The 19,905-nt window shown below is 40.4% G+C and overlaps 1 protein-coding gene across 11 annotated transcripts in view; it reads right to left on the minus strand.

Annotated features, from left to right (window-relative positions):
• The window catches only part of CELF2 (CUGBP Elav-like family member 2), a 464,286-nt gene that overhangs the window by 230,843 nt on the left and 213,538 nt on the right, over window positions 1–19,905 (minus strand). For 4 of the 11 annotated variants that reach the window (XM_054178220.1, XM_054178218.1, XM_054178219.1 and 1 more), the window contains exon 1: window positions 15,191–15,411. The exons of the other annotated variants lie outside the window; for them this stretch is intronic. In XM_054178220.1, coding sequence (XP_054034195.1) covers window positions 15,191–15,264 — 74 coding nt within the window. In that variant the 5' untranslated portion in view covers window positions 15,265–15,411. Of the gene's footprint in view, window positions 1–15,190; window positions 15,412–19,905 lie in introns of those variants that run through there. 11 annotated transcript variants of the gene reach the window in all.

A 19,905-nucleotide genomic window follows, 5' to 3' on the forward strand; every position in this document is an offset into this window, starting at 1 on the left:
GGATGGCATTGCAAGCAAAAAAAGAAAATACATTTTCTACCTTGCCAGAGTTAACACAAGAGGAAGAAAATTTAAATCTTGAAAGGGAAACAGCTATATAGGCATGTTACAGCTCTTGAGCTTCTGGAACTGGCAGAATGAAAGGTGACATGGCATAGAAGAACACTACAGATAAGAAGTGGGCAGAAACACAGAACCTTGCATCTCAGTAGAAATTTAAAAATAAAATCAAAGGTGGGTTATTTTCATTAGTTGCGTACTGCTGCCCTGTTATGTAAGAAGAAACTTCCATCACCGTTAAGACCAGAGTGAGTTTAACTTCAGCAAAGAAAATTGCTTCAATTTCTCTACTGGAAACACAGCCTCTGCCAATGTTGAAGATAGCTTTGAGAATTCAGGAGTATTAAAGAGGCTAATGTACTTGAGCTTTGTTCTAATTACTTTTCTTAATAAGTTTTGCTGGACCACTAAGAATAGATGCTGTCCTGGGAACTCCAGCACTCAATCACAATGGTGTTCCTCTGCATAACCTGCGGCAGTCAGGCAGCAGAACTTAAGAGGCAGAATTCCCAACTTGGGCAGCAACTGCATATAGCACATAGATCTTATTGTCACTTGGCTGCAATATGAAATTGTCCAGTGTCCCTTCCACTGAAAGCTAGGCAGTCATAAATGGATATGTACCAGACTCATTATTTCATCCTTATTTTTTGTTTGCTTTAACTGCTTTTAAAAACACCCTATGAAAAGCATCCAAATTTTTTTTTTTTTTTCAGAATAGCAAAGACCAACCAGAGTAAAAAGAAAGCAGTAGACACACTAATTTTATACTATGATTCTGTGAATTTCTACTCTGAAAAACATACTAAAGTTCAGGATCAGAAGTCTCCAACGAGAAGTTTTGTCTAAATTTCTAGTTTTACACAACTAGCATTCAAGATTATCTATCTCTTCTACTTCTTGTTCTCCAGCTACTGGAATGGAAGGTGTTAACATGGTGATGTAGGGAAGAGGTACTTTAGTTAAATGTGTGGAGTTTGAGCTGCAACACTAAAATTCCTTGGTGTCTAGGAGAACATCATAAACCCAGTACTATTGTTTTCCTCCTGAAAACATGGCTGTTCCACAACACAGTGTGGTAGGAAGCTTCAACACCCATATTATGACTCATCTACTAAATCCTCAGTGTTACTACCAATCAAGAATTTCAATGAAAATAATATTATAACTAAGAAAAGGGTAATTACTCCAAATTTATTTATATCCCTCTCGATTACAAATTTTAGTTTGACTAGTTTCAGTGGCAAGCTATTGGAAACAACAGCACTAGCTTGATCATCAAAAGGCCATAATTTTCAGTGAAAAGTACTCTAACAGAAGCTAACAGTGCTGGTTTCCTGTATCTGAAAGCTACGGTGCTGGGCCTTATAGTTTCATTTTTATAAGCTTTATAATGAGGGTGGAGAGGATATGCATTCCATTCTTCAGCTGCATTTTTGTTCCACAAAGACTGCAATTTTCAGTCTCTTGAAAATGTAATTATAGATAATGTTTGCATCAGTGGCAAGGACACAATGAGCACACGGGGCATGAAAACTCCACTCAAATCACATCCTCTTAGGTTACGAAGATTGTCTTCTGCCAACAGTGGTGGCATTCCAACAAGCTAACATTCAGCTACTGTGGTTTATACTAAGCCATACATACATTTTGCTTTTACTTTTTCCCTTATTCCATTCTTTGCATAGGGAACCTACATAAACAGAACAAAGATTAATTTGAGTCACTTTGAAAATCTGATGTCTATAAGAATTTTAAATACATTAAATAAAAATACAAAGATATACCAGTACCGCTTGTTCAAGTGACTGCGCATTTTGCGCTTGTAAATCAGCAAACAAAAAGGTATCAATGCTGCAAGAGTGGAAGTCACTCTGAGACAAACTAGCCAGGTTCAGGTTCAGTCTTCGGACTGAAGACTGCTTCAAAGCTAACATGATCAGGAATTTTAGGAAAAGAAATTAAGCATTTTACTTGGTCAGAAGACCCACCCAGAGTAAATTATTTTTAGGGTAATATGAAATGCATGTATCTGATATTAAAAACTAAATCTGTATCAGAAGAGTTCTGCTTCATACAAGTTAATCCTATCCTAAGTAGAAGTGATTTGTACTTCTATATTCACTGTAATTACTGGTCCATCTCAATAGTAAACCAGAATCAGCCTGAGGTATAAGTGATCTTGATGTTGCTTTGGTGCTACTTTCAAAATATCCATCCCTTAGAGAACACTGAGCTCCTTGATTAAGTAAATTAACCTGCTTTCTAAAGAGAACAGTTTTACAGGGAGAAAAAAAAGATGATGCGCATTTTCACATCAGAACAAAGAACCTGCACAGTATCCCAAAGTCTTACAGATGATTAGGTGTGAGGGGTAGGCAGACCTACAACTTGATGCCACAAAGTAGTCTCCAGTCAATACACAGGAGTGGGAACAACAGGCAGTCAGCGAGCAGAGAACCTCACCTCACTAAAGCTCACAATTTAACAGCAAGTCTTTTGATGCTATTAAAATTATTGCCACAACAGATAAAGACTACTTTTTTTAAAATAGAAAAAAAAAAAAAAAAAAGCAGATAAATGAATGCCTTAAGACCCTGAAGGCAAATCAAGATAACTCCAAAAATGTGTTATCTACTTAACTTTCTCTTTCACAGAACATTGTGATTCATAGAAATAGGAGCAGCAGTGGCACTAAGTGGGAGTCCTAGCATGCAGCTACCAAAATACTTTTATTTCAGAAACCATGTGATAAAGCACACAGTTGTACTTCAAAAGCATAGAGGTAAATCAAATTTAAGCTCTTGTCACACTGAATATGTCCAATCAACATTAATTCTTTGTCTTTATTTGTCCACAGTGCAGTTGGATCACAGATACAGAACGCCTGGAATCAAAGGGAGTCTGATGATCGACCCAACAAGCCTTGGATTCAGTCCTAAGTTATTCACAAAACTACTTCTTTCTGGAATCAGATCTTTGAGTTGTTTCTAAACCATACATGTTGGTTGAGTTTTACCACCAGGTTCATTGTATATAAAGTCAAACACTTAAGGAAAGGGTCATAATCTACTGAAGCCTGTGTATGTCTTAATGCTTCATCTAACATGCAGACACATGTACTTACTATATAGGGGACTAGTGTCCCCTTAGAAGTTTCACCTAGACACCTCAACATTGAGGTAACTGCTCACACACAAAACCTGTCAAAGCTATCATTTGGGAGAATTTCCTAAAATTTTATTAAATTTAAGTCCTACAGAGCTTAACCAGGTCTTCTTTCAATACTCAATATTCCTGGCTGAAACTCCCAGCTTAACACATGGAATTAACAGATGTCCTTCAGAAAGGCATAGTACATAGATTCATAGTGATTTACATGGGGTAAGTAGGGCAGCTTGTGGGAAAAAAAAAACCACAACCATGACAGTGCATTTGGTTCATAACTGTTGTATGAGACTTAAAAACAGAGCTGAGAGAACCTAATAAAATTCCAATATGCTGTGTCAGTGAGCACAAACTAAAAAGAATGGTCATACTTTCACCGATTTTTAAAGATGTATGCCGCTAGCTGGATAGTAAGACTATAAAATCATTAAGCAGTTCAGATCTGAATTTGAGGTGGTTTTCCACGTTCAATAGGTTTCTCTTACCTCTCTTATCAAAGAAGGGGAAAAATAAAGTACAAGTTTTGCAGGTATTGATAGGAACTTCTTCCACCAGAGAAGCTGTGTAGGAATCACAGAGGTGTCTGTCTGAATATTGAACGGATGGAGATAAAGGATAGCAGAGCAGGGTAGTTCTTATCTTGCAAGGTAGGAAAGGGAGAAAGGCTTCTTGTAGGCATACAAGGTGGAGCACAGCATGCTGAAGGCTCCCAGCATTTTAAACAGATACAAGCAGGGCAAATGGCGTATGTCAAGGACAGGGAAAAATATGACATGAAGTAGTTAAGAGACTGAAAAAAGTAATTTAACTATGTTGGTGGATTTTTAAAGCACCAGATGCTTCACTGATTAAAATAAAAATAAAAAAAAAAAAAGTTTTTCAGATCGATCTATGAAGGTTTTCATTTATCCAATCCTATAATATGCTATAAAAGGGCTTTGTTTGCTGGTTCTTGGCAATGTGATTATTTGCTGTTAAATATTTACAGATTTTTTTGCCCAAAGAGTTTTGGAGAAGGAGAAGGAAGTAGATTTTATTTCCTTTTAAGTTTCCATGAAGCCTTCCAGGTTCACATTCAGAAATTATCAGCAGAAATTTTGCATTTTCTGGGATTTGAGGCTTTGCTCGGCTTAAAAATAAAATCTTCATTCCTGTTAACACAAATGATGCTCCACTTTTTAAATATAACATTAATTTTAAATTATTATTTTCTCTGCTAAGTAATCCTGAATTTGCATCTTTTATGAAAGTCTGCCTGAATACATACCTTCCTCCCCTGCCATTTTCTTCTGCATATCTACCTTCTGCAATATTCATATTACCCAGGAGCTGTGCATCTTTCAGCTAAAAGTTCCGTATCTGTGGCTTCAAACTAAACAGGATAATCAGAGACCTGACTGGCTGAAATCAGCAGCAGTCCTCTGCATTTCCTTTCCCACTTGAGTAGAAATGGAGTGCCGAGGGAAGCTCAGAGACCTTCAAATCCTCTGAAGGCCAGCAAAGTAAAGAACTCTAAGTATCCCCTGATGTGGAGGTGAGGACAGAGGAAGCAAAGAGGCACAGAAACGGACAGAAAGTCTCTAGCTCCTGCAGAGCTTCCAGGTAGCAATATGAGCACCTTAGCAAGCTGAAAATTGTTCCTTTCTGAACCCTGGTGTGTATCTTTTGCTATGAGCAGTCTACTGTTCCTCAAGAAAGACACAAACAACAATGATAATGCTGCAGGACCTTTCCCAAATCTAATAAACTGTACACTCGGGGGGAAGAAGAAACAATCTAAAGAAGCCTGAAATAATGCTTTGAAAAGACAGGGATCAGCCAATGCTGTTGAAGACTGCTTGGACCAAAGTAAGCCTTGTAAACAGTAGTTCTGGCTGGAAAACAGATTCTCACTCCTTACTCCTGCATCACTGCATGCTTGTGCCAAGGGAAGGTTTTGCAGAGAACACTGAAGAGTTTCTTCTTTCTTGACAATGACAGCTGGGAACCCTATGTCCACATATAGGGCAGTGCTGTAACAGCCAGAGGAGGGGGGAAAAAAAGGTCAAAATGACACAGATTCTATTTCTAAGTCATCATGCTCTACAATACATAATAAAACATACAAAGACTCATTCCACTCCAGTGAAACACCCCAGGAACAGCACACACAGAAACGTGGTAGAAAAAAAATGAATTAAAACTCTGAGGTTTGCCTTTTCTATGCAGCCTTGTCTTGAAGATAAATAAATGTGGTCTAGCAAGTGAGATACCAGACTACACTTAAGGAATAATGAAATTGGGCAAACACGATTGTTTTACAAATCTGTAATATAGTGTGAGACTTTCTTTGACTATATCTGAGCACTGTTACGAAGCTGGTGCATTTACTCTTTTCTCCACAGACAGTAAACCAATTTAAAAGGAAAAGTTGTACTTTGTCTTCTGCAGCCAAACGATCGAGATGTATGTAGGTGAAAGCTGTGAGCCCTCAGGCGCTGAGATGAATCCTTCTCTCTGGCAAAGGGGAAAAGGTTTGTCAAGAACAAAGGAAACTCCCTGCCCCAACCTGAGATGCATGACATCCCTCAAAAGAATAACCTGCCCAATTAAGACTGACTTATCTTGCACTTCTTCATCAAAATGGCAAAGCAGTCTGCTAGCAAGGTAGAATAGTATCTGAAATGTTAGTTGACTTATGTTTCTATGTTGAAGTTCGTTCAGAAGTGAGTGATAGGAAAAAGACTGAAAAAGCCCTCATTTATACAATTGCAATTCATGGTTCAGTGCTGGACAGCCTGGCATGGGATGCAAAGCCCCAGCATTATGCATTCCTCATTCAAGCCAAGCTCCTTTAAAACCATTGGAAGTTTGGCTTGAACATGGATTGCAATCTATAGTTGGTAATAAAATATCAGATAATGGTGCTTTATGTGTCCAGAGATTGCCTGTTTCTAAGAATTGCTTCCCTTGTCATCTATTTTTTCATGTCCTGCAAAATTATGTGCTAATTTTATTTCTTCTTCTTCTCCCTCATCCCCTCCCACTCAATACTGATCTCTACAATAGGCTAGCAACTCCGAACCTGATGGAGAAAGCCAGTGCTTACCCTACAATCCTAAAATTTCAGTGCTTCAAGAAAGAAGTTGCATTACATGGGTCAGTTTAGGACAAGGAGAATGACTTCTGCAATTTTTCCCTGAAGCGATCACCTTGACCAGAGGCTATCCACTGATTAGGCATTTATGGTTTTGCAACGAAATCTCTGAAGCAGCCCCCAATCAGGACATTTTCAAGAATTGATTTTAAAGACCAAACGCATACTTAAGTAACAGCTACTGTAATTTCCCCCCTTTTTGTTGTTGCTTGGTTGTGTTTTTTGACAGCAGGGGGTAAAAGTCATTTGAATAGGCAAGTTGAAATATTAAAACAAAGTTTCTAAACAATAAATGCTTGAAAGAAGAACCTGAAATAAAGTAATTCAGAAGTTCATTTACTGACTAATGACATGATCAATTTTCTACAGGTTTCACAGAATGATAGGGGCTAGAAGGGACCTCTGGAGATCAGCTAGTCCAACCCCCTGCTAAAGCAGGTTCACCAAAAGAGGCATGTACTCAACAGCATCCAGACAGGCTTTTAATTACTCTAGAGATGGAGAGTTCACCAGCTCTCTGGACAGCCTGTTCTAGATGTTTATACACAAACATTGCAGAGAAAATGATAGGTTATTTTTTAGCTCTGGAAGATTTCCCAAAGGGATCAAGTTGAAATGTTGAAATCAAGCAAAACTGCAGCCATCTCACTCGCGATTTCTACAACACTGTTCGAAAACCAGGTACAGAATAGAGTTTTCTTTAAGTGATAGCCACTGGGCATGGAGAGTATTTGACAACTATTCAGATTCCCAATGCTTGTTTGATAATCCATCTGTAAAATATTAAATAAAAAAAAAAAATTAAAGAAGTGCCCTTATTGATAAAGAGTATAGCTAGATGTCTCTCCCACTGGCAGCAAACTGCAGGGGAAGGCTAACAGCTCCAAAAAATTGAGTGAGTCAGGAAAAAAAAAAAATAAAAAAAGGAGAAAGGAAGAGAACACTTGATTTTACAGATTTTCAAATACAGTTTTCCTCTGCCAGAAGTTAATAACTTTCAATTACCTGGGTCTGTTTCATGCAAATAAAGTGCACTTATCTCACACCAGGCCAGGCACCCTTGCTGCCACCAGAGCAAGTGCTACTGAGGTCTGGAGTCAATGACACAAAAAGTGGTGGGTCAAGAAATACGAAGAGCACGTGCATATTAAGCAAGACGACGGCAACATGGTTTTGTATTAAGATGATGAAAGATTAAATTATTTTTCAGGGTTATGAAAGAAAAGATAACTCCTGTATGTGTGACTCACAGTCAGACTGGAACTGTTTTAAAGGCTATAGGATGTAGAAACAGTGCATAAGAAAAATCACAGTACCGTCTGGGACAGAACGGGTCATGCTTAGCTCGAAAGGAACTGCCTGTTCTCCCATCATGGAGATACCCAGCTACACACACCAACTAAGGGGTGTGTGCACCTGGACATTTATCTCTTACCCATACAGCAACTCCACTGATGTCTAGAGGCCAGTACATTTAAGGGGAAAGAAACTTTAGAAGTTGTAAATTAGCATTGCTGGGAAAATAGTCACTGTTAAGCCCTTCTGTCAGGACTTTATTTTCTTAATGATGCTAACCTACACAAAAAAAGGAAAATAATAATGATTGGTAGATCACTGAAGTAATTTTCATAACAGATCTTTTGCTGTATCTCTGAAACAGCTATGGTAGTGAACTTTAAAACCCCAGAGCATAATCCACAGAACAGCTTAAGAAATTAACAGAGTTCTGAAAAGTCATAAACCAAAATACTCAGGTTGTTGTTGTTTTTTATAGCAAACATGAAGTGGCTCAGCTCATACAGACTGACAGGGTAAAAAAGGACATGAATTCCCTGTGTACTCCTTTACACAGGATGAGTGCATCCCTGGTGGGAGCAGGGTGAGCTGGGCACAGCTGGACACATTTATCTTCTTTTTGACTAACCTGGGCACAGCTGGACACAATCTCATTCTTTCAAGCCTAACCAAAGGCAGCAGGGCTGGAGCATTTACAGGCACAGTGTAAGTCTTTCCCCCATCCTAAGACATAAGTGCTTTCCTTCTGCCCCGATAGTAAGGAGTAAGTAAAAAGAAAAAAAACACAAAAAATACCCCAACATTCAGGAGGTCAGCATGGATTCCTTCTTGTTGCTTTTGCACCAGTGGTTCTCTGGAGCACTGCTTTTGAACTTGACTTCCTGGCACCCTGGCCTATTATCAGAAATAGCGTGGCCAGCAAGACCATAGCAGTGATTGTGCCCCTGTACTTGACATTGGAGAGGCCATGCATTCAAATGCTGTGTTCAGTTTTGAGCCACTCAATACAAGGCCATTCAGGTGCTGGATTGTGTCCAACAAAGGACAGTGAAGCCGGTGAAGAATCTAGAGCACAAGTCTTATGAGGAGTGACTGAGGGAACTGAGGTTTAGCCTGGAGAAAAGGAGGCCAAGGAGAGACCTTACTGCACTCTACAACTATCTGAAATGAGGTTGTAGCGAGGTAGGAGTCAGTCTTCCAGGTAACATGAGTTAGAAAGAGAGGAAACAGTCTCAAATTGTGCCAGGGAAAGTTTAGATAGGACAACAACAACAAAACCAAAACAACAAAAAACCACACCACCAAACCAAAAAACCCACACCAAACCAAAACCACAAAACTTTCTTCCCCTAAAGGGCTGTCATGGACTGGAACAAAACTGCCCAAGGAAATGGTGGAGTCTCCATCCCTGGAAGTACTTAAAAAATATGTAGATGGTTCACTCTGGGACATGGTTTAGTGGTGGACTTGGCAGTGTGAGGTCTGGCATTGGCTTGATAATCTTAAAGGTCCTTTCCAACCTAAATGACTCTGATTCTGCTGCTGTCATTTAATAGGCAAGGAAGAAGCTGTCCCAAGGCAGAGAGCAGGCTCAAGACACTTGGTCATCTTCAGATGAGTTGTAAGAGCCAAGAGAACATAGCAGTTCTCCCCAAAATAAACTGGGTTGGTTGGTTAGGGTTTTTTTGTATTTGTGTAAATACAAAGGAAAAAAAAAAATTAAATCACCAAAAAAGTGCTATTGGTACAGTAGGCAACTCCTTTGTGAATTGACTCATTTAGGCATTCATTTAAATACAGTAATTAAGATTTAACACAAAACAGAAGCTGCTTTCAGATGTCATTTTGAAGGCCAGATGATCTCCACTTTAATAATGTTATAATTTTTAACTATTGTCAGATGATTTTTCAAGGATCAAGCTGTGAGCAGAGAGAATACACTGCTGAAGCGTACCCTATTTACGTACCAGAGTCTCAATGAGAATGTGAGCTTGATTATTAATCTGTGATACAGAGAATGGAATAAACTGCACAAGGGAACCTCAGGGTGCTTTAGCTGGACGATAGGAGAGAAATTATAGCTTCAGCATCTGCCATTCACCTTTTCTATTTAGCACCATATGGACAAACACAACTGAGCTTAAGGTTGAAAACTTTTACAAGAAAGCCAGCAGCTTACAGCAAATGAAAAATGAAATCCAGGAGGGAACACAAACACTTCTCCTTTCCATAGGCATGCAGAATGTGGGAACCCAGGGGAAAGCTATTAAAGTATGATGATTCTAAAGGGGAATAATTATTTCACAATTACTTGAGAACATCACATTTACTGCTCTAATTAGTTTTTATTTTCTGAATAGGCATTCTTGTTCCTTCATTTTTCTTACACCTATGAAGGTTTTTGCTGTTTTCCCGCTTAGCTTAAGAAAGCTTAGCATTGCTCTCCATGTGTAGTCTGTATTTTGTGACTTAAGCCTTGGGTTAACCTTGTCCTGCCACCAGTTTGTTTTAATCAAAGGAAAACATATAATGAGATGCAATATACTTTGCAATTATATGAACATAGAAAAATAATCTGCTGTGGGAAACAGTTTTTAGAAATTAAGGAAAAACAAATAAACAAAAAAAAAATCACCTTACAAGAAAAGGTTTTTATATGTTTAAACTATAAAACAATGTTTATTTCTCTAGAAGATGGTCTTACCAAAGTATACTCCTTGCATTCCAGGAGCTTTTAAAAACTAAAAGATTTTGTATGCCTTTCCCCTATGGGTCAAATACTTTTATTATTAATCTATGAATTAATTATGATATTTGAATAGTCCAAATACTCATAAGCTATCAAACATCCTAAAATGCCAATGAAATATTTAGAGTTATCAAAGTTTTTTAAAGCAATCATAACTGATGATTAATTTGGATGATGAATACATGTGGAGGAGGCTTAAAAACTTGTGAAATCATATCATAGGAAGTGGAAGATATATTTAAATATTAATGTGCTGAAAGTTAAATACTGAATGGGGGTCTAAGCAGCTCCTAGAAGAGACAAGGAAGAAGGAGCCATGAAATCATAATTACTCTACATTCTAAGATACATTTTCTTCTCTGAAGCTCTATGTCAACAATCAAGAATTTTCTTCTCCTTTTGCTTTGTTTTCCCTCTGCAGTGGCTCAAGAAGTCTATCATGTTAGTAACTTAAGTAACATGTCATAACACTTAAAATAAAGCTATTACTCCATCAAATTTAGAATAAAATGCTAAGGTGAGGATGAGTCTATGGACTGAAAAACCTACTGATACCCAGCTATCCATTTTCAGTTAGCAATTCATGGCTTGATATTCTATGTAAAAAACCCCAAACATATAGTTGAAAAATTATTTTTGACAGTAACTTGAGTGTTCCCTGTGGTGAAATTTAGAGAAAAAAAAAAAAAAAGTTAGTTTTATTACCTCCAGTTTATGCTGGGAAAGAAGTCCTGTTTTGCAGGTTTAGTGCAGAAAGGAAAGGTTTTGGTTTTCTAATGTACAAGAATGCCCTGTGAATGACATCTCTTATTTATTAAACAATGAATATAAACAAATGGAAAGCATTCAAAATTGATCTTTACTGCCTTTTTAACCAGCATACTACAGATACATCTGATTTTGTATCATCTTGGATTAAAAGAGGCAGGAGTTTAAAGGCTAAACACTTTTACACATCATTGCCACACAACCCATGCAGTTGCACACACTGCTTTAAGCATCACATCTTTTATTGGCATTATACCCAGCTATCAAAAAAATAAAGCTAAATTTTTGTTTGTCTCAGTAGTAACAAACACTATTACTCATTTACATTAAAGGCAATCCCAGGCAGTGAAATGTCTAAAATGGAATGGAAAAATCTTTGGTGGTATTCGGTCCTTGAAGACCCTTCCAACCCTAACAATTCTATGATTCTATGAAATCACTGGGGGGGGTGGGGTGGGGGTGGGTGTGCTACAATGATCAGTGTTTAATTCTCAAAGCAATCACTTTACAGCCATCCAGTTGGCATGTACATTTAAGTCAGTGAAATTACTAAGCAAATTACATTGAACTCGTTTTATAACTGCACTTAGTAATCATTAACCCTCTCATACCCTGTCAAAATATACACACACATTTCCACTTCTATTTTTTTCCTTCAAGCTTACTTCTTCCACAGTTAACCACACAGGCCATGCATAGCATCTCTCAACTTCTAAGCCTTTAACTGAAGCACTAAGCAGCCTTCTTGCAAGCATTTACGAAGACTAGAGTATTCAATTTGCCATCTGCCCTCAAGAACAAAAGTTCACGCATCTTTAGGCTTTGTATAGTAGAGTATCTATTTTCCTATGCCGTTTCATTCATTATTTTTTATTAGTAAAATTCAGTCACCGAGTACACCGATACCATGCAATTTAATGTTATAAATAGTCATCCTCATAGAGTCTAATGTTCTATTTTACTTATATTTAGCTATATAGTAACAGCAGTAAAATTGGGAAGGAAGCAACACTTAAGAGCAATTAAGTCTCACAGAGGTAAGAGCATTTTAACTTTTACTATTATCAAGCTGGCAGTTAACTTCTACAATAGATATGCATTGGAAGTTACTCCTTGAAAAGTCTCCTTCTCTGTTGCTTTTTATAAGAATGGATGATTCTGAAAATAATATCCTTTACAAAGAACTTTTAAACATGCAAAGAATGGGAAGTGTAAGTGATACTTTATAGTGCCGATCTCCTAGAACATATGACACGCCACAGGCATTAAAAAAAATAAATTCTAGTTCTGCAAATTTTTGCTGTGAAAGTGTTTTACATATATCTTGGCAATTGCCTCACTCTAAAATAGGATATTCCTAAGACTTAACTAAGCTATGCTCAATGGCTAGACCAGGTGGTGAGGTTAAAAGTTTTGTGCAGCATTGTAACTTGGAGCATGCTCTGCGCTGTGCCACCCTGCTGAGCACTGCTGGTGTCTTGCTGCATGTCTGGGGTGGGCCAGCTAAAGGGTAAAGTGCATACAAGCCCGTGACCTCTTATGCATAATCAAACTGCATTCTCATCAGCACCGATTAGTCCAGAGAGCTGGGGACTTGCAAATAGATCCATGTCACCACTTGACTAGAAGGACAAAATAAAGATGTTCTTCAGTAATGAACTACAGAGTTGTAGAAAAGCACTGTAGCAAAGCTTCCACAGACAGCATTTAGTTTCAAGATTTTATTTTTTTAGGAATAGAAGCTCCCTTAGTTAATAGCAATTTAGCCTCAATATTAATTTGTATGCATGACACATGATCCTTCGAAATCATACATCTTCACAATTAATTAGATCAGCAGCAAAGCAAAGCTTGGTTAACACAAGGAAGCACATCACAACACAACCACTGACAGTGCAGGAGGTAAAGTGTGGGGGTTTTTTCCCCCTTCAAGAGATTACAAAGTCATCCCCCCCCAAATTTATGAGAAACCAGCACCAAGTCCTACAAGAACATGTGTATTTGCAATTCCATTATTAAACTTCCATATTTAGAGATCCACTTGGAAGTTGATATAACTCTAGAGCAATTTTCATTTCTTTGGACACACATTAAGATCTGCATCTGACAAACACTGACTGTGTCTCAAGCTGTGTTAAAATATATTAAGGATGCTTCCCACAGAAAAGAAGTATAAAGATAGCAATACAGACGGAAGAGTTCAACATGATACTTCCCCCTCGAGGAGCAAGTTGGAGATAAAGTTATATAAGCCTAAGTGACAACAGGGTATCATCAGCTGCAGTTAATAGTGCCCCTGAGCTTGGAGATGTTTGTTAGCAGTATCTTTTCTGACTGCCTGGAAGGACAGCAGGTAGAAAGTCTAATCAAAGCTGAGATGACAAAAACAAGAGAAAGCTCAGCTGTGGCAAGTCCCTACAGAGCACTGCAAAGCAAGCGGTAGGTATCTTCAGCTGCAATTTTGTACCCTAACACTAAAACCTATACAATTTCTATGCAAAAGGTGAGAAATAGCACGTTTTTCAAAACCAACTGCTACCAATAAAACCAGAGATCTTACAATGGGAAAAGCAAACAGCAGAGAACTCATTTTAAGATCACAAAACAGAGACAACCTTCAGTATTTACACAGACCCTTTTCAAGGACCATAAAAATAGTGTAAATCACCCACACCATGTAGCTTCTCCCCTGCCCCTTTTTTTCCTCTCCCACACACTTATTAAATCGAGCTGTCTGAACAGCTGGCCACTACTGACTATTCACACAGAACCTCGCTGGTGCAAAGGAAAGCACTTCGCCTCAGGAGAAAGTTTGGTTGCCAGTAAAGAAGGTAATAAAAGTCTGAATAGTCTTAGATGGGGGCACAGTATGCAACCTGATTTGTGCAAATCGCAGGTGACAGTCTCTGGAGCACGCACGGGTTTATTTACACTTGTAACTTAAGGGCTGCCTCAACCAGAATAGCTCCAGTACAGAGTCAATGCCAAAGCCTCTCACTTCATTCTAATGCAACTCAAACCACATCTGTCACCTTGATGAAAGAAAAAGCAGCTAAATAAAAAAAAAAAAAAAAACCAACACCAAACCAAACATTTAGGATACTGTAAAAACCCAGCATAGTCCTCAGCCTTCCTATCTTACAGCATGTGACTGTTTCCTCATTTCCAGCTTTTATTTTTTCATGTAAGGCTTAGGTTACCTGAAAATCCCTGTCAATGCCCAAGAGAGTGATAATAGAAACTTTCAGATTGAGATTAATGAAGCAGAAACAGGCTAGGGAGAATACTTATTTCTCTAAAATTCCAGCATCCAGCACCTTCCGATATCCAGCACCGTATCCCCAGTTTAATTGCATGTAACACGCTCATCCTTGCCCTAATTAACACACTCCGTACCAGGCAGCTACCGGGAACAGGAAAAAAAATAAAATAACCAAAACAACCAACCAACCTTGCTTTCTGACTGGTCTTACTCCCTGTGGCTGCTTAGCGTTTCAGGGCAATTTAGAAACTGACGAAGCTTTTTGACAGGGGATCTTTATTCTGCCGGGGAAGGGCTGGGGCAGCTCGGGTGGGTCCGGGCTGCGTGCAGGGCACAAGCGTTTGCGGCGGAATTGCCGCTGGGCACGGAGCAGCACTCAAAGCCCTGAGCTCGGCGTTGCTCCACGTTGCATCAGCAGCATATAAAGCCTCCCTACTTACCCTGCCGCCCCTCGCCCGCCTTTGCCGACCTGCCGGAATACTAAACACGCAGCTGCCGCCTTCTCGAGAGAGGGGAGGGGGACGACGACATAGAGACCACCAAGTGACTTGGGAAAGAGATGGGAGGGAGGGGGGAAGAGGGGGGAAGGAGGGTGGACCCCCTTTTCCAGCAGAGGGGCGGACGGTGCTGGAGGGACCCAACCGATGCCCCGCGGCAAGGGATTCGGTGCCGGGCGCAGGGGGGTACCCGGAGTCGGGGCAGGGAGCGGGGGGGTGGTGTATAGCCGGTGTACAGCCCCGCCGCCACTTACATTCTGTCAGAGACCAGCAAGCGGCCGTCGACCATCATCTCCGGAAGGAAATCCAGCTTGAACGAAGAAGTCATGCTGGGCTCCAGGGACGCCGCGGCGGTCTGGAGGGAGGATGCGGCGGTGCTCGGCGGATCCCACAACTGCGCCGAGCGGCGGAGAGGCAGGCACAGGTGCGGAGGCCTCCCCGCGGCAGCCGCCAGCCCCGGCAGTTGTCACATTTCTCTCCCCCTCTCGTTTTTTTTTTTTTTTTTTTTTTTTCCGCCAATCCCCTCCGAAATCGACTGCTGAGGCAACTGTCGGTGGAGCGCCAGGTGCTGAGCGGGGAGGCGGAGCCATCTCCCCGCTGCGGCTCCCCGTTAACCCCTGCGCCCCCGGCGGGGCTCGCTGCCCCGGGGACAGGCCTAGCACCGGCACCGGGGGAGCACACTCCGACCGGGACTCCCCGCGATAGGATTGGAAAGTGGGGCGTCGGGGAGCACCCTCGCCCGCGGCTAGCGCCCTGGCAAACTTTGTGGGCGGCGGCGTGGGATGGAGGTAAAAGGCAGCCGAGCCCCAGCGCCCGCCCCCCCGCAGCCCCACACTCAAGAGTTTCATGTGGGCACCCAGCAACGTGTGAGGACGGGAGCATTGCCCCCGCGGAGTTAGCGATCGGGACAGCGGCGGAAAGCCCTCTGTTCAATTTCTACGAGCATACACAGATCCAGTCCTTCCCGGTATGCTAGGAAAACGCAGCCGTCGCTGCCAAACTGGGAGCACTGGGAGCATTTAGGCAGGTTGCTCAGTACGGGTTCTCTGTACTCCAGTTCTTGCCATTCAGACCTTGGCACCCATTAAACGCTCCGAGTGATATTACTGACTCGTGAGAGACTGGTAGTAACTCTCTCCTCAATGATCAAAATTAGGGATTTAAATAAATAACGACGGTAAATCCTTCCTCATGTCTGTAACCTGCCAACCCCGCTTCTCCCAGAGCTGGCCACAGCGACCACACAGAAGCGGCACCACCGAATTCCACACACACAAATAGCTGAAGCCACCCCCCTACCTCTCCCCCTCCCTCTACCACCCCCTGAAAATATGTAAAAATTTTCCTTTGCATCTCCAAAACCTCCTTGCTTCAACAGAAAGCAGCTCCAGGCAAAAGAATATTAACATATTTACGAAGATTACTGGATGATCTGAGCAGTCTAGACAGACAAAACGTTCCTCTGCATTGTGTGTGCTTCTCCTTCTGAATCTCCCTCTCCAGGTTTTGTAATTTGATTTGTTCTGGATAATCCACACTTGGAAAAAAAAGTGACAGATGCAAATTAAAAACTACTACACTTAAACTTTTCAAAGAGATTTCTGAAATAAAATTAAATTGACCAATAAATAAGTATGCTATCAGTCAGGCCAAGTTTTACTTACATTTTGACCAATATCAATTCGATAATAAAAATACAGACCTGGTGAATTTTCCAAGCCCGGTTTATTGCAACTAAGAGACTTTCCATTTTAAAGAGTTAAAAGGAAGTAAAACCCCTCAGGCTGCTAAAATTTTTGTCTACTTTGCAAGTCTAAAGAAAGAAAAGGTTGACTTGGCCCTCAACATAATCCCTGTAGGACAGCTGCAATCCTAAACAGATATCTACAGTGGTATTAAATCTGCTCTGTTCTATATGTTCACATACTGTCCTCATCACCATGGCACCTAAACATCTACGTAGAGATGCACAGAGCATCCCCTTTACTCAGTTAACGGCAATTCCTCCACACCACCCATCCATTACTACGTAAGACTGTACAGCAGACAAAAAATACTTGAAAAATGGCAATAAAAGGAGAAACCAGCACAACTTTTGCCAGCTGGATGCAGCCACCTGGGTTTTGATCTGAGGCATCCATGGTGCTTAATCCAGCCCAGAGCAGAGTTGGATTAATTTTCAATTTCAAAATCTTGCCACTGCAGAAGGGGCAGGTTTTAGCTCGGAAGAAATACAGGCAGCTCAGTGAGGATGAAGATATTCTTCTAAGTAAGAAGTCTCCACCCCCACTTCAGCCTGTGCAGCTGGATCCGTAACTCTTTTTTTTTTTTCTTTTTGGGTACATGCTTCAATCTAAGGGACTTCAGTCTCAGCAGCCTGTCACTTTTAAGGACCACAGTCCCACTGCTGCTGACTGGAAAGTAAATCCATGCTTTGCACAGGATGCAAAGGAGTGAGGAGGAGAAGAGAATCACAAATATTTTGCTTTAAATCTGCATATGGAATAGTGAGATCTATATAAATTTTCCTGATTTCACAAGGTGTAAGCGCTTAAAAATGCTTCATTAAAACATATGTTCTTTTGAAATATTTATTTTCCTTTTAATTACATGTGAATTAGCTGGAAGAAGCTGTAGGGAAGCCCTCTTACTGACTTAAGCCTTCTCAGCAGTTTGTTAAATTCTAGCCTCAAATCCCTTGAGGGAATAGTGGATTCAAAGCAGCTTTTAATCATACTATAAGGAGGGTGAAGTAGTATGTAAGTAGGTCATAGAGAAAGCATTACAAGTGCATAGGTTATTGCTTTAACAACTACAATGTAACACACTTTTCAAAGCACATTTGCTTTTGCCATTTAAAAGTTGGAGGCAAGAACAGGGTCAAATGCAAAAAGAAAAACTCTCTATGAAAGATACTGAGATATGACTCAGGGAGAGCTTTGCATTCAAATAATTGGGTTCTCAAATATAAATTATATAGTGTCTACATATGAATTAATTCTTGAATGAAGAAGGTAAGTAGTGAAAAGCAAAACCCAAACCCCTGAATGTTTCACGCGCTGTTACAAGCTCAGTCCTTTGTAACATTAATGCCAGTTTCTTGACTGGCACATGTGTACTAAATAGCAACTTTTATTAAAAATGAAGGGGAAAATGGAATCTTTGGTCCGTTACAGAGGGAAATGGGGAGGGGGAATGGCAAATGATGCTGCATGAATTTTCACAGCATAAATCAGACAATAGATCTAAACACTGGCTTAGAGGAGCTGCATTATTGCTGTGCTATTGCTGCCCACCGATATTAAGCTTTTTCAGCTGGTGGAGCATATGGCAGTTTTGAGGAAGGAACCTGGAATTTGGAATCAGCAGTTCTTTGGCTTTAATCCTATTCTAGCTACAAATGTCGCCTCCTGTCCATCTTCCCCTCATTTTACAGGCCCAGACCCTGCTTATTTCCACGTACTTTCCTCTTCGTGCCTCGGTTTCTCCGTGCGTGTAAGTGAGGCATATGAAGCAATTCCACCTCAAATTTGCAGATTAGTCACCATTCCAACAGCTTCTCAAACACAGAGATATAAACAACTCAACCTTTGAATACTGAACACCTCTTGAGGAAAAAAAAATACAAAAAGTTCAGCAGGAGAAAGCTGGGCTTGAGTGGTTGTTCTTGAGTGTATGAGCTCACTCTGGCATCACTGCCCATGGCTTTCATTGAACGAGTGGCATAGAGAGCAGACACCTCCTTCCCACCCAGATCCTACAGCCACATCCAGTGTGGAGCTCCCATCACATCCCCTCTCTGGACCACCTCCTTACCCTTACCTTAACTGCCGTTCTTTTAATCAACTCAACCCCCCAGTACTGGGCCAAAGAAATGCTACTGTTGGAAGCACTTCAAGGGAAAGTTTCTGAATGACTTCACTCTCTCCCAAGCCTGCAAGGCAGTATGAAGAGAGTTCAGATCCTCTGCTTTATTCCCCCCTAAGCCAATGAACATGCTTGGGATTCAGCTTATCTCTGGCATCAAAGCAAGTTTGTAACAGAGGCAGCAGAAACAGAGCTCAGCGATGGTATTGTAAATTTGGAGCAGGCTCAAATGACTTCAGCAGAATCACTCAGGATCTTCCAGTAGTGCAGGGGGGAAGACAAATCTGGTCCAGATAGTGTTAGTGGGTGCAAATGAGGTGTTTGTTATCTTTTGCAAGGAAATAACCTTCCGAGGCAGTGATGAGCCTAATAGTAGTAGCATGGCTGATAGCAGAAAATACAGCATAGTGCAGTGGGACGCAAGCCTACCTGCCTATGAGGGAGTGAGGATGCCTATCATCTTAACTTTTAGTAGCAGACTTCTGGAGGAACAAGAAAAGGAGGGGGGAAAAGAAAAAACAGAAAAGCAAGGCACACAAGCACAAGTTACACAAGGCATTTGGGTAGAGCTAATGAACAATGTGTGAAAACTGGTAACAATTGAAGCAAAAAGTAGTGTTTCTTTACATGGCAAAAAGCAATGAACCTGATTCTGCATCATTTTACCATCTGTGATTTTGATTGTTACAAGTCCAGCTTGGCCAGTTAGATCTAGCACTGGAATAAATGTTTGCATTGTGAAATGTTAACCTTTCAATAAGGATCTTTTATTTATGGAATCATACACACAATAATCTCCTCTTCAGTTTATTTTAAGAGCAAAAATAATTTGCACATAACCATAACTCTTTAAAGCTACAATTACATTATTGGTTAAACTGATCAATGAATTTTAAGTATTAAAATGTAAGCCTCTTGTGACACTTGTCCCCCACTTCTAACTACAATAATCAGTAGATTTCTAAGCAAACTGTACTAAGCTAACTAAACTAACTGTAGCTAATCAGGAATTTTCAGAAATAAACATCATTTAAAATTAGCCCTGTGAAAAGGTAGCTCAAATTAAGCATTTCTAGATCTTTCACTTGAAGCACATTGATAT

Source organism: Dryobates pubescens, chromosome Z, assembly GCF_014839835.1.
Source record: "Dryobates pubescens isolate bDryPub1 chromosome Z, bDryPub1.pri, whole genome shotgun sequence".
Lineage (NCBI taxonomy): Eukaryota > Metazoa > Chordata > Aves > Piciformes > Picidae > Dryobates > Dryobates pubescens.